The following is a 13,124-nucleotide window of genomic DNA, read 5'->3' on the forward strand; positions in this document are numbered from 1 at the left end:
TAAACAGCATGATGGTAAAATAATACATAGACTGTGCACTGTCAGACACAGAAGAGACATTTATTTATTCTTGATCACAAACAATGTCCTCCATTGACAAGCTGAATGAAGGGCACTTCACTGATTTATTAGATCTAATAAGGTACACACCTCTTGGGATGAAATACAAGATTGATTTTTGGTGGTGAGCCATACTGCTATCCTAGCCACTCTACTCAGCTAAGGGAGATGAAACCAGGACTGCATAGGGATAGAGAAAGAGTTGAAATAGCATAGGGTAGGAGAAATAAATGGAAAGATTTGCATGAGGAAGGGCAGCTAACACGGAAATAAGACTGGCAATAGCATCCCTTCAGACCTGAAAACTGAGGCTTATTCTTTTCTTCCTGCATCTCTCTCTCATGCTACAACTATGTGTCCTAAGAGACAAGCAGCAAACTACTATGAAGTTTAAGCGCAACATCGGTGTGGTTCTCCCTCACAGGAAACCTCCGAGTCGGACCCTTCCCACACATACGCCTTTTAGAAGAGCCCCTCTAAATATCGAGAGGGGAATTTTCACATCACCCTCAGCATCTACAAGGCAAACCACATGAGCCCAGTTCCACGGATGCCGTTTTCCATCAGGAAAAAGACAACTAGCACAGCAGTACTTAGCTTGAGGCCCTATTAATAGCAGTCCTAATTATATGGCTGCAAATTTAATTCATAGCAATGATTAGTGTCAAAACCAAAGGCATCACACATCAATACTGATGGAATTGTATGAAGGCCATAAACAGAACAAGCAAGCGGACACATCTCCCCCCAGCAGTTAGTTGCAGTTAGCTGTTGCATTAATGTCTCTTCTAATTTTGCTCCATGAAAATTACTTTATTCCAGGAATCCACGATCCTGAATAGTTATGTCCATAATACAACCCCCTGCCCCACTTCCTGCCCCGGTCAGGAGGCGGGGATCTTTGAAAGGAGAAACAGACTACCAAGTCGCATGGAGAACACAATCTCAAGTACCCGCACTTGACCCAGAAGGTCACAGCCTCATCAGCGCTTCTGCTTTTTACTCTCTTAGAGAAAGCTGCTGAGGAACAATACTTCTCAAAAAAAGGAGGTGGCCAGGGACCAGCTATGGATGACAGGTTGGCTCTAGCGCATGGTGGGAAGCGTGGGGGGCCCAGGCCAGCAGCGAGGGGATCCAGCCTAAGGAAAGAGCCATTTCACATACTAAACGCACGGCGGGTCCCTCTCCGTAAGGCATGCCCCATGTACAGGCCGGCTGAATCAGTGCTGCGCTAGAGAATTTTACCTCCAGCACAGGGTTTTAATGGAGAATAGATTTATTGATTAAACCTTTTCCCTTAGAACTTCAATGGCAGGAGAGGACGGAGCGGTGCACGCGCACGCCTTTCATCAGCGGGGCAAGGAGCTGGCCAAACAGCTACGCGGCCCGTGGTCCCGGACGGCCACAAGCACGACGAGATGCCGAGTTTCGACGGCCCTGCCCGCCCGCCGCCTCGTTTCCACCCCGGCTCCGCCGGCGGCCGCCCGCGCTCCGGCACGACCGGCAGCGAGCTCGCCGGCGGGCGCCCGGGCAGCCCGCCCATCTCATTGCGGGGGACGCAGCGCTAAGCGCTCCGCTTCAGAGCGGACAGCAAAAAAAAAAAAAAAAAATTCTCTCCTCCTTTTAAAAGTCAGTGTTGGCTGCTCAAAGGAGCGGGCTGCGGGTGGGAGAGGGGGAGCCAAAAAGGGACTTCAAATACGCCACGGGAAACAGAGCAAGGGGTACGACTGGGCAAAGCGGGGGCCGAACCAGAAGAGCGGGACTCAACCTACAGCACACGGCACCTATTCACGCTATCTCAGAGGGTCCTGCTAAAGACTGAGAAGTATAACTTTCCCAGGGAGAAAAGTTGGCTAAGTTGACCAAAAAACCTCCAGCTGAGCTCTTCAGGCTGCCGCGGCCACGGAGGAAGCCCGGGGACGAGGAGTTAATCGCACCCTGCTGGGAGAAAGCTGGGCAGGCAGCCCGGGAAGGGCTTGCGAGGGCTCGGGGACGGCAGGCAGCCTGGTCCCCTGGAAGGGGGGGGCGGAGGAGGCAGCAGACGCCCTCCTGGGAGTTCCACCTGAGCCCGTTAGGTGAATGACTAATGGCAAGGAGGACATCAGGCCGATAACACGGCATTTGCAGTAATGAATGCTCACAGGGGAAGCACAGGCAAATTTAAAAAATTTCAGAGCTGGCTCCCTGGCTTCTTTCCTGAAGCTGCAGGGGAAAAAAAAAAAAAAAAAAAAATCTTTGAAACCCCAGGCTGAGCCCACCAGCTTGTTTCCGCAGTAAGTAAATCAACAACCGTGGGAGAAGGAATAGGTGTGACAGAGCTTTCTGACGTTAATCGTGTAGGTAGATGTGCAAGGTGGCGAGACGGGGGAGACAAGGTGCTTGTCCGTAAATCTCTGGCACTTTACAGAGGTGTGCACATTTTTACCGTCCTCATTTTACCAAAGGGGAAGCAGAGACACGGAAACGTTTATGGTACTGAGCATCCTGACTACGCACCAACTTCAAGACATGTCTAGTCTTGGATCACACTCCCCACCCCGAGCCAATCTGTTCGCTTCCCACCAGCTCTGCAGTGCCTCCTCTGCCACGAACGTCCTGAGAGCACCCCCACAGCTCAGGGGAAAGCTGTTTCCTGATCCTCGCTCAGGTCATGCAAGAGAGGATCCCAACATGTCAAAAAAAGAACAGAATTTTTGAACGTGTGGACAGGACCACAAGATAGAGAAGAACAACAGTTCCAGCGCCCCCCAGCACTGGATGGGACAGTAATAGCTCCCACTAACGATAACAGGAGGCACAGGTCTAGTTCGCTGCAGATAAGGCTGATAAATGTTAAATAAGGTTGCTTGGCAGATGCCATGAAAGGCTGACTGTAGCGGATGCCTAGAATGAACTCACTGGAGACATGAACCAATTTTCTCAGCACCTGTTTACCACTGGCTCAAACAGGTAAAATTTGAACTATTCCTCTTACCTCTTTTCCACCATCTCCCCCACCCCTACACAGATCCCTTCCTTCCTAGCACAGGGAAACGGATAGACATGAATGGCTTTACTTTGCATGGAAAAGGTAGATGTTTAAATGGGCCTTCGATGTACGAGTAGCACACGTGGAATTAAACCATGCCAGAGAGATTGCTGCTTCTGTAATCCTGCATAATTAATAGGATTCAATCCTGCTCGCTACTGTAAATACCTAGTGTGCAGGCACAAGCTGTTTGCCTTAACTGTGTCTAAATGAGGCACCTCCCCTGCTCCCCCCCCCCCAAACACTGTGAACAGCAAGTACCATAGCATGTTACATGGCTGGCTTGAAACCTGACAACATATGCATTTGCAACACGCTGAGGGCGCTTCTTCCATCAACGTAGCTAGAAAACTCACGGAGCTGCGCGCACCACTGTGGGTGTGCGGCCGGGCAGGGAGGAGAAGGGATTCTGGCTTAGGAGCCCAGGCTCTGCAATGTTCAAAACCGCCCCACTGCAACTTGAGAGGCACCAGGGAGGCACCTAATTTACTACTACTCAGCACTTGTAAAGTGCTGAATGAATATTAATGAACTGATGTAATTAAAATGATGCAGACATTCAACTGTAATATCTGCCTGTCCTTGTATCTTCCTGGATAGATGAGGAAGAAATTCCCTGCTGCTTAAGGACACAAAAAATTAACAACCTGCTGTTGATTACATTTGTTAACTCTTTCCCTGGTGCTGGGAAGTAGGATTTGCATTTAGGGGGCTCGCCTAATGCTGTCATTTACATTTTAGGTTAACTTAAGGACCTCAGTTTTCCAAGGCAGCAGCTATAAGGCTAGTTTTGCCAATGACAGATCAGATTTTGGCACACACTGATGAACTGGCAAAGCTGAAAGCCAGGGCCACATGAAAGCTTCAGTAAACAGATCTCTGTTGCAACTCCCGCACACCTCTGCTGCCTTGTAATCCCAGGACAAGTGATGAGGTTTGACTTCTCCTCACAAACGTCTGTGTTACTACCTCAACCTCCCATATCATCCATCCCCTCCAACACGCTATGTTCTCCTGACATACATTTTATTTCACACAAAGCTTCTAGATCTAAGAGCCCCCTCTTCTCGTCCTGAGGAAGGGCCTAATCAGGACTTCCATTTGCAGCTCTAACACTAAAGAGCAATAGCAAGGTGAGTTTCCCTTCCAGCATGCCTGGGCCATAGTACTCCGGAGTCCGTGCAAGGTGCCTGGCTACACATCCACAAGTCCATCTCCAGGCTCATTTTAAATTTGGGAACTCCTGAGATACAACTAGCGTAGGCCACGCTCAACAGAAGCGTGACTGGATCTGACCACACTTTGCATCTCACTTACTGAAAAGAGTGGCGCAGAGGAAACAAAGGAGGAAAACGTCCAGTTTGACTTCACGCACCATCACCCCCACCTCTTGTTGCTGAGAGGGAAAACGAACAGGGAGCGTTTCTTTGCCCTGGGCAACTAGCCCCAGTAAAGGGTGAGGAATTTTATCTTCCAGGGCTGATCAATCACCCAGTTGTCTGGGGGAAGAGCAAGAGGTAAGAGGCAGAGAGAAGCAATGGGACTTTGCCCTGCGGCTCAGTTTCCAAGAGTAGCCAAGTTAACCCATTCATATCTCTCCAGTCACCAAACATGCAAGTCCTGCCAAAACGAGCAATTTTGCCACCACCAAAGCATACCCCCCCCCTCCAAAGCGTTCTTGCACTCGGTCTTTCCTCCAGAGACAGCCTCTGTAGATATGGGATGGGATAAAGAGACATAAGCCCACGCATAAGCCCACGGAAAGAGCAAGAGCTATGGCACACGCCAGCTATGGCGCACGCCAAATGCATCACAGACTCTTGAGAAAGGAAATGAGAAGTGGATCCTGGCTCTCCAAAGCCACAGAAATAAGCTTACCTTCTTCAGCTTGCCACTTTTAGTCCCCACAAACACCACGCTGTAGCCATTGTAGACGTACGAAGCAACAGAAGTCATCCGGTCCCGGCTGGAGGTAAAGAGAGTCACTCCGTCCACTGGTGTAGAGCCTCCTAGAGGCTGGTTAATGTCGAGCCCACAAAAATTATCATCAATAGGAACTGGCTGGAAAGACAAAGTTTGGGGCAACCATGAGTGAAATACAAGACCACAGGGCGCACACACACATTCAGGCTCATGCAGGACAGAGCACCCAGTCCTGACAGCAGGGTGGGAGCAACAGCCACACAACCCCCTGCCCAGGCTCGGTCGCCTTCCTCAGTATGTCATCTTTGCCACTCAAGGCCAAGAAACTCTGCAGCCCGCCTGGGCCAGGTCATGGACTGTGTATACATACTGGCCGCTCCAAAAGTGTGTGTGGACAGGGTAGAGGTAGAACCCCAAGTTCACCAGTAGATATTTCCATTGGTTTTCAAAGTCCATTAGCTTGCTCATGGATTTAGGTCTTGTGCATGCCTGGCCCACGCAGGAGCTGTCTCCTCCATGTGTTTCACCTCCTCTTGCCCTGAATTCCAGAGGTACTGAGCACTATAAGCAGAAAGGTGCTCAACATCTCCACATCAGCAAAGACTTCCCTCGAAGACCACATAAGCCCCTTCAGATATCACAGCAGAGCAACTCCAACTGTTTTCCCCTGTATCTCCAGTTTCGTCCCTTATCTCAGTAGTTGAACGTGAGGCAACAGCAGCATAGCATAACTGACCTAAGAGCTGAGGGGTGAACCACTTTCTCTCACATAGGGGTGCAAGAAACTTCTCTATAGCCTGTGCTGCTGAGCCAAGAACATGCTTTCCCAGCCTGGCTCACATCACATTTGACACCCAGTCACAAAAAAAAACCCACCTTCCTGCTTTTTTTTTGAGCACCCCAGTTCCAAGCAGGTAGGGGCTGGGAGCAGCGAGAGGGCTCGTGCCAGCTGCCTGCCCTGCTGCTGCTGACAGCTTACAGCAATGGTGGCCTTGCCACGTGCTGCATGGGGCAAGTCTGGATCAGCAGCGCCAGCCAGAGGAAAGGCAGGCGTGGGCTGAGTCTGCACGGCGAGAGTGGAGAGGAAGCTGCTGTTTCCTGCTCACTGCTGTTCATTCCTTTTGGAAACAGCCACCTCCCTTTTGTACAAACAGCCCAGCTCCAGGGCAGATTTTAAATTCTGGAACTCCTGATTAGCTTTCCCAAGCAAACATGCAGCCGGTGGAAAGCGCTAGATGGGCTGCCCTGGAAAGGTAGGATATCCAATTACCCACACAGTAATTGCCCACACAGCTTAATTCCCTAAGCTAGAGGAACGACCACCATCCAAGCTCTGCTATCAAGGCAGAATGTGTAATGGAGAACACTAGGCTGAGGTCCAGAGGTCCAAGATGTATTCTTGTTCCTGCCACTGTCCAGATGTGCTTTTTTTTTTTTTTTTTTTTAAAAAGTCTCCTCACTGTGCCTCAGCTTCCCTTCTACAAAACTGGGAATATGGACACTGGCTTCTCCCTGGAACACCACTTGTCACCAGTAAGGGAAAATCTTTACATTAACAGGTAAGTGTTATTAAGTCATATTAGCCGAGATTGCTTGAGTAAATTCCTACACGGAGTAGGCAGCAGGGCTGTGATATGGGTTGCAGTTTGCCAATGATGGCAATAATTCCACTCACTCATTTTTCATGTGGGATGTTAAGTAGCTACCAAATATTCAGGCACATCTAGTTGCAGCCGAGATGGGGAAAGGTCTCTGTCCCATGACTCTCCCCTGTACCAGCCAGCGTTCTAGCTCCTCTCCACTTTCCTCCTTCTACTTCGTTTAAGCTACATTTATCTTCTCCTAGCAGCCAAACTTAATATGCTTGGCAAAAGAAGGCCCCAGGGATTCTCAAGTCAGCCCAGGAACAATCTGCATGTGAATCAAGATTAAAGAAATCAGCTGAATAAAAACACGAAAGATGTAACTGTCATTTATATTTATCTTGTTAGTTTGTTTGTACTACCCTCCTGCTGTGGGAAGGGCGAGACAGCCTTCCTCTGGCTTCCTCAGATTTTTAGAGCCTGAGGTTGAGAACAGCAGAACACTTCCAACAAGCAGCATACACCTCTTATTTATCTACTTAAATACTGTCTCTTCCTTTCATTGTCATAACTGCCTGTCTAATAACAGTAAGGATTAAAGATGAAAAGGACTACTATATCTGCTCCACGTTCAGGGAAACTGAGGCACTAAGAGATTAATTGGATGCTACATGCCCATGTGCAATAAAGTCAGGAGCTGATCCTGGTTCTGCTGAAGCCAGCACCATAACCCCCAAACGGTCCCTCTGCTCAAAGCAGGTTCTGGGCTGCTGGAGCTCCCTCTACCAATAGGCCGCATTTCTCAAGGGCTATCACAGCAAACTGCTGAAAGCGTCCTTACCGCTTTAGTGCACTGAACATCTTTCCCCAGCAGCCAGTTCAGCTCCAGGTTGCCTTCCCCTTGATAGCAAGACTGCAGGCGGTCCTTGATCTGAGCATTGACGGTGCGAATGGGGAAGACGCAGAGCGCAGAATCATCTGGTGGCTGGTGGTACTGCTTCTGCCCCTTGGAGAAAATGGCAAAGAGGACATCTTCCTGGGCTGTAATATTGAGGGACTTGGCCAGCACGTCTCCCGGCTTTGAGAGGTAAGCAGCTTGCAGGAGGCGGTATTCTGTGTCCCCTTTGACACAGCCAAAGGGCAGAGAGACGTACGAATGGAATTTGGGGTCATCTTTGCAGAGACGGACAATACGAGACGTGTAAAAGAGGTCACTGGCAGAGTTGATGGAGACTCCCTCTGGGGTCTCTGGCTGGACAGTCAAAAAATAGACAAAATTGCCACTGGCAAAACCATAGATATAGAAGATGTCAAAGTGCGAAACAAGGGCCAGCGTATCTGAGGGGATTTTGATAAGGGATGAGACAAAGTCACTGTGGAGCTCATAATCCAACATGGCTGATGACTCTGGGTCCCGTGGAAGTTTGCGGCTGGACAGAGTGGGGAAGTAATCCTGTTTCCCATCAACTGCCGTGCCAATAAACAGCTTCCCATCCTCACCTTCTGAGCGCACAATCACGCCGTACATAGTGCCCGTCTTGTTGACACTGGAGAGGTAGTGCTCCTTTTTGTGGGAGGGCTCCACCAAGATGAAGAGGTCGTCCAGGCGCAGCAACTTGCAGACCCCCTGGTAGAGGCTCCCGCAAGCCAGCAGCCGGTTCTCAGAGTAGTCAATGATCAGCAGCTTGTTGACGTTGTTGGTGAGGGTCAGGATCTCGCTGCATGGCTGGACAATGAGGGGTGGGTAGCAAGATTTGTTGTCCTCCTCAGGACCAGTCTTGTGAGCCACCAAAATGGTCAGGTTGCCTGAAAGCTTGTAAACCCGGTTGATGGCTCCAACATAGACTGCTCCAGTGCCCTGGTGGACGGTCAGGTGGTTGAAAGTCCAGTCCCGGTTCTCAGAGTGGAAGGTGCTGAACAAGGCATTGCTGGACACGTTCCGGGAAAGCGATGCCAAGAAGAGACAGACTAAAGCCACTGACCAGCCGTCGGAGTCCAGTACCCGAGGCCAGTTCTTCCTCTGATCCATCCTGGGAAAGGCAAACGTCCGTGTTCCCCGCGTGCGTCCTTTGCCCCAGCAATGTTCCTCACATGGTTCTGGGGGAAAGGGAAAAAACAACATACAGAGCAAAGGATTAGATCCAGCGTGCCCTGCAGAGAGAATTCAAAGCAGGCTATCTAATTATACAGTCCTTGAGATAAAGTGAGGACGTCTCTGAGCCCAACAAGAATTAAGCAGATCTCCTTACTTATTGGTAAACAGTTCAGTCTTGATGTTTTGCCACTTGGTTCAGCCTCTGCGTGTTAATTTGTTATGTGGTTTAGCTGTTTATAATGCACTCTGCTCAGCCATGGGAGGGGATAATCAGCGTCAACCCAAGACAAAGCCTGCAGTTCACACACCCAACCATCAATCTGCAATCTTGGCTAAAAGGATGTCTCCTGCAGGGTATGTTGCTGGAAGCAACAGAGGAAATAAGAGGTGTTTGCTACCTTTAAGTCCTCTACGGTTTAATTTAAAACCCTGAGGTAGAAGTCTCACATAGGCAAGTGCACTGAGCATACACACAACAAAGCTGGCAGTAACTGGTTTCTCCCACTCCCCAAAGCTCAGAGGGACCCATACGGGTGCTTTTCAGTCTGAAATATTTCACAGCTTTTGCAAGGTACTTTATAGCTAAAACACAGTGCAGGCACACGGCCGTTAGATAAGCAACCAAAACACAGTCAGCTGCACAATGTGCCAGGGAGAACCTACCAATTTAGAAGGCTTGTACAAATGTCCTACTCTAATGACACTTCCAGGAGATGATTAAAACCCACACAAAGCAGCAGCTTGGACACTGCGTCCAAGAGACCTGCTGCAAAACAAATTGCCCACGTGCCCCTCTCAACGGGGCTGCAGATAAAAGTCAAAAGTACAGCCTTCTTTGAATGACAAGTTTTCTTTCATCTATACAGACAAGGAGATGGAGGTCAGCCGTGAGTCGGAGAGCTCTGGCCAAAATCTATGCGGAAGTGAGGCGTGAAAGGAAGAGACTGATTTTTTTAATGGAAAACGTCTATTTGGGGAAGCATTTTATAGGGTCCCTTGAATTCCCCTCCTACCACAAACCACCTGAAATCCTTGCAGATAGCAGCTCAGCAGTATAAAAAATGGTCTCAGACAAGAAGAGGGAGAGCACGTGTGGAGCGAGGAGGCGAGTCAAGAGATAGACAAGAAAAGCACAGCGCACAGACACATATTTGCATTTTACAGGATCACCAAGAGGCAGGGCCTGGAGAACAGCACTGGAAATTCTGCACAACGAGCAGAAAAGTAACAACTAAATCAGCAAACGAGGAGAGGAGGTAATGATGTAAGGGATGGATTTGAGGGACTCGCTACCGCAGGGAGAGCTAAAAGGGCATTTAAAACACCAGGACTCCAACACCTTGAAAACAGCATGTCTCCTTATGTCCGTTCTGGCCACTCAAGGAACAGGATACACCTATGTGTAACCCTTAATAAAGGGCTGAAGGACCAGCAGGGTCCTACTCCTCCCTCCTCTTTAGCAGCTGACTTGTAAACACAGCCATGGACCTTCTGCACCTTGAAAACACCTGCTGAACCTCAGCAGTGGGTGCTTGCAGACCAGCTGGGTCTCCTCTGAGCCGGAGGGAAGGCCTCGCAGCAGGAGAGGGGGCAGGAGCCGCGCTGACACCCCATCCCCCCCGTTCCTCTCCATCCACGCTCGCACCGTCGGCAGTCAAGCTGCATTAGGAATCATAAGCCTGGAATTTCCTTAGGAAACAGGAGCTCGCCTTGGAAAGGCGCTGCCTGCATGAGGCACGTTTACATCAGAAAGCGTTTCATCCGCCCTTCCGGTCAGCGCGGGCACGCACAGACCCAACAGCCGCTTAAGGGGACACGTATAGCCTCTCTGCCTGCTCTACCCAATCGTTTAGCACCTCCGCAAAGGGGGCGGATTAAAGACCCTCGCGCTCCGGCGTCCGCCTCGCCTAGAGGGGCTCCGGCGGGCACGGCCCCAGGCGGCAGGGCAGCTTCTGGCCCTCTCCCACCTGCCGCCGCCGCTCCCGGGCGCGTTGCCGCGAGGTCTTTTGCCCCAGGCGAACGGGCCCAGGGAAGGGCAGTGCGCGAGGGTCCCGCGCCCCGGGGAGGGGGCAGAGCTGCCGGCGCGGCGGGGAGGCGCACGACGCCGTTCCCCCGCTCGGCTCTCTCCACCCGCAGGCCGGCACCTGGCCCGATTTGAGTGACGCCGATCTTGGTTTTGGTATTTATAATCTAATTTATTTATTTTTTTCCCAGCAGCATAAATAAAATAAGAGAAGCCTAGGCTGGTAAGGAAGCGCCACCTGCGCTCGCCGAGGCTGGGAGGACGAGAGGGGCGCCGTGCCCCGGCCCTCGCCGGCCGCGGAGCCGACGGCTGCCCCGCTCAAGGGCGCCGAGAAAAGACGCTCCGGGCCGAGCAGCACAAGCGGGAATTCCTCGAAGGTCAAAGCCTCTCTTTCTCTAACAGGCGTCCAAAAATAACGCTTACCTCAGTTTCTATATTCCCTTAAAGGGAGGGAGGTTTCTGGGGCAGAGGGCTCTCACATTCAAGGGAAGTTCGGCAAGGAAATTACCCGGGAGCTTCGTACCTAAGGGGACTCTGCTATAAAGCCCGGTGCAGAATGGTTTTCCGGCTCAGCAGCTTCCAAAATTTTGAAAAAGTGGTGCCATTGCAAACTGAGAAAAGAACAGTGCAAACGGGAAATTAAAGATGTTTTATATATACACCTATAAGGGGCAACAGGAGCTCTTCACTTAGACTTCAGCAATTTTATATTTTTTCCCTACAGCACTTTCATTCAAAGACGGTATAAAACCAAAAGCCAGGTTTGAGCCTTTGTGAAGCAGAGCTGTCAGCTGAGGTCCAACTTTTATGCAGTACCTCACAATGAGGGTTTTGCAGAGTATTTGAGAGCAGTCATTGCTAAAGGCAAGAAAGATCGCCCAGGAAGAAGAATCTTGCTTCAAATAACGCTGGAAGACGACAGAGCACGGCCACGAACTGACATCGTCTTCCACACCCAAACGTGCCAGTGGAAGAACTTCTGCCCCAGCTACGCATCGTCACCCCGCGGCAGCACTGGCCCGATCAGCTGCGCTCAGCCACGCGGCTCGAGCTAAACCCAGGCAGGTGATGCCCGAGGCCGGGCGTACCAGGGGTTGCAAGGAGGCAGACAGGCCACCGCAGATCACCTTTGAATTCAACAGGGCTCAGCAACACAGAGGTCAAACACCAAAGGAAATTTGCTTCCTACCTGGTAGCCAGGACCTACAGGAGAAGTTTGGGGATGGCTCGGTACAGCTGGTGGAGTTAAACACCAGGGGAAATGAGAGAGTGGGTGATTTTAACTCCAATCCTTAATACTATTTGACCATTAAAATTTTTTTTTCCTGTAAGCGAGTTTAAAATATGGCCTTAAAAGCAATCTGAAGCTATTAGTAACGCAAGGTGAAAGAGAGAGTAAATTCAGGGACACAATATAAACCCAAGCAGCTGAAAGGCCTCAATTAGGCTGAAAGGAGTTATCTGGTATTTAAATAATTATTAGATTGAAGGAATAATCACAGGCCTGAGCCGATTTTTTTCCCCCACTGTCATCCTAATGGAGACTATAATATTATTATTCAAATGCCCACGATTCTCATTTGGGGGGAAGAAAAAAGGGCTCATTTAATCTCCATGCGACAGGGCTTCAGCAGGCATGATTAGTCATTTCTCTTATTTCAGCTGTCACTCACTCACAGGCACCACAGTTTGTCATTAGTGTTATTTTATGCACATGAAAAAAAGAAAAAAAAAAGAGGAAAATTAAAGCAAAAAAAGGAGAATCTCCTGTGGAAAATGACGGATCAGAAGAACAATTTTGATGTCATCAGTGCAGCAGCTGCGTTTCACTTTATGGAGCTAGTATTTCTTTCAGGATAGAGTTAGTTTTGTAAGGAGTAATTAATGCAGACCCCCTTCCCTTCCGGCCATCACCACCCTGCCTTCACAGATCAGTTCTGTTCAGCTTCCATTTAATTTTCCAGCTCTGTCTGATCATATGACCAGGGTCCTACTGATCATAAAGATCCTAAATACCACACTGCAGCACCTTGAAGGATCATTTATACCTGCTCAAAGTGGCTGGAAACGTACTCCCGAGGAGGCCGCTGTCTTGCTCTCTCAATGGCACTAAATGGAGGAAAAGCATTTCCCCGACTCTTTACTGCCAAACTAAAACTGCTTTTAGACTCATACAGGGCTTGGTTCACCTTGGCTCACGCTCCTTCTTATCCTGCTGCATGCAAGCATATTTTGTGCCAGGCTTTCCAGCATCGCCGCTGTGGTCCAAATGGCCAAGGCAGAGATGAAGACAGCAAGAGCTAGGATCTGCTTCATCCCTCATCTCGAGCCCTGCTGTACGAGCTCCATGCTCCACTTGGCACAACTGTCTATAGCCTTCACTTGCAAACAGCTGGAACGGAGGGACTGAGG

The 13,124-nt window shown here is 49.9% G+C and overlaps 1 protein-coding gene across 2 annotated transcripts in view; it reads right to left on the bottom strand.

Annotated features, from left to right (window-relative positions):
- Positions 1–13,124, bottom strand: part of PLXNA2 (plexin A2) — a 189,990-nt gene that overhangs the window by 159,455 nt on the left and 17,411 nt on the right. For both annotated transcript variants that reach the window (XM_068918140.1, XM_068918141.1), the window contains exons 2-3: positions 7,436–8,691; positions 4,967–5,149 (exon numbers count right to left, since the gene is read on the bottom strand). In XM_068918140.1, coding sequence (XP_068774241.1) covers positions 4,967–5,149; positions 7,436–8,623 — 1,371 coding nt within the window. In that variant the 5' untranslated portion in view covers positions 8,624–8,691. The remainder of the gene's footprint in view (positions 1–4,966; positions 5,150–7,435; positions 8,692–13,124) is intronic.

This window comes from Struthio camelus, chromosome 24, assembly GCF_040807025.1.
Source record: "Struthio camelus isolate bStrCam1 chromosome 24, bStrCam1.hap1, whole genome shotgun sequence".
NCBI classification, from domain to species: Eukaryota; Metazoa; Chordata; class Aves; order Struthioniformes; family Struthionidae; genus Struthio; species Struthio camelus.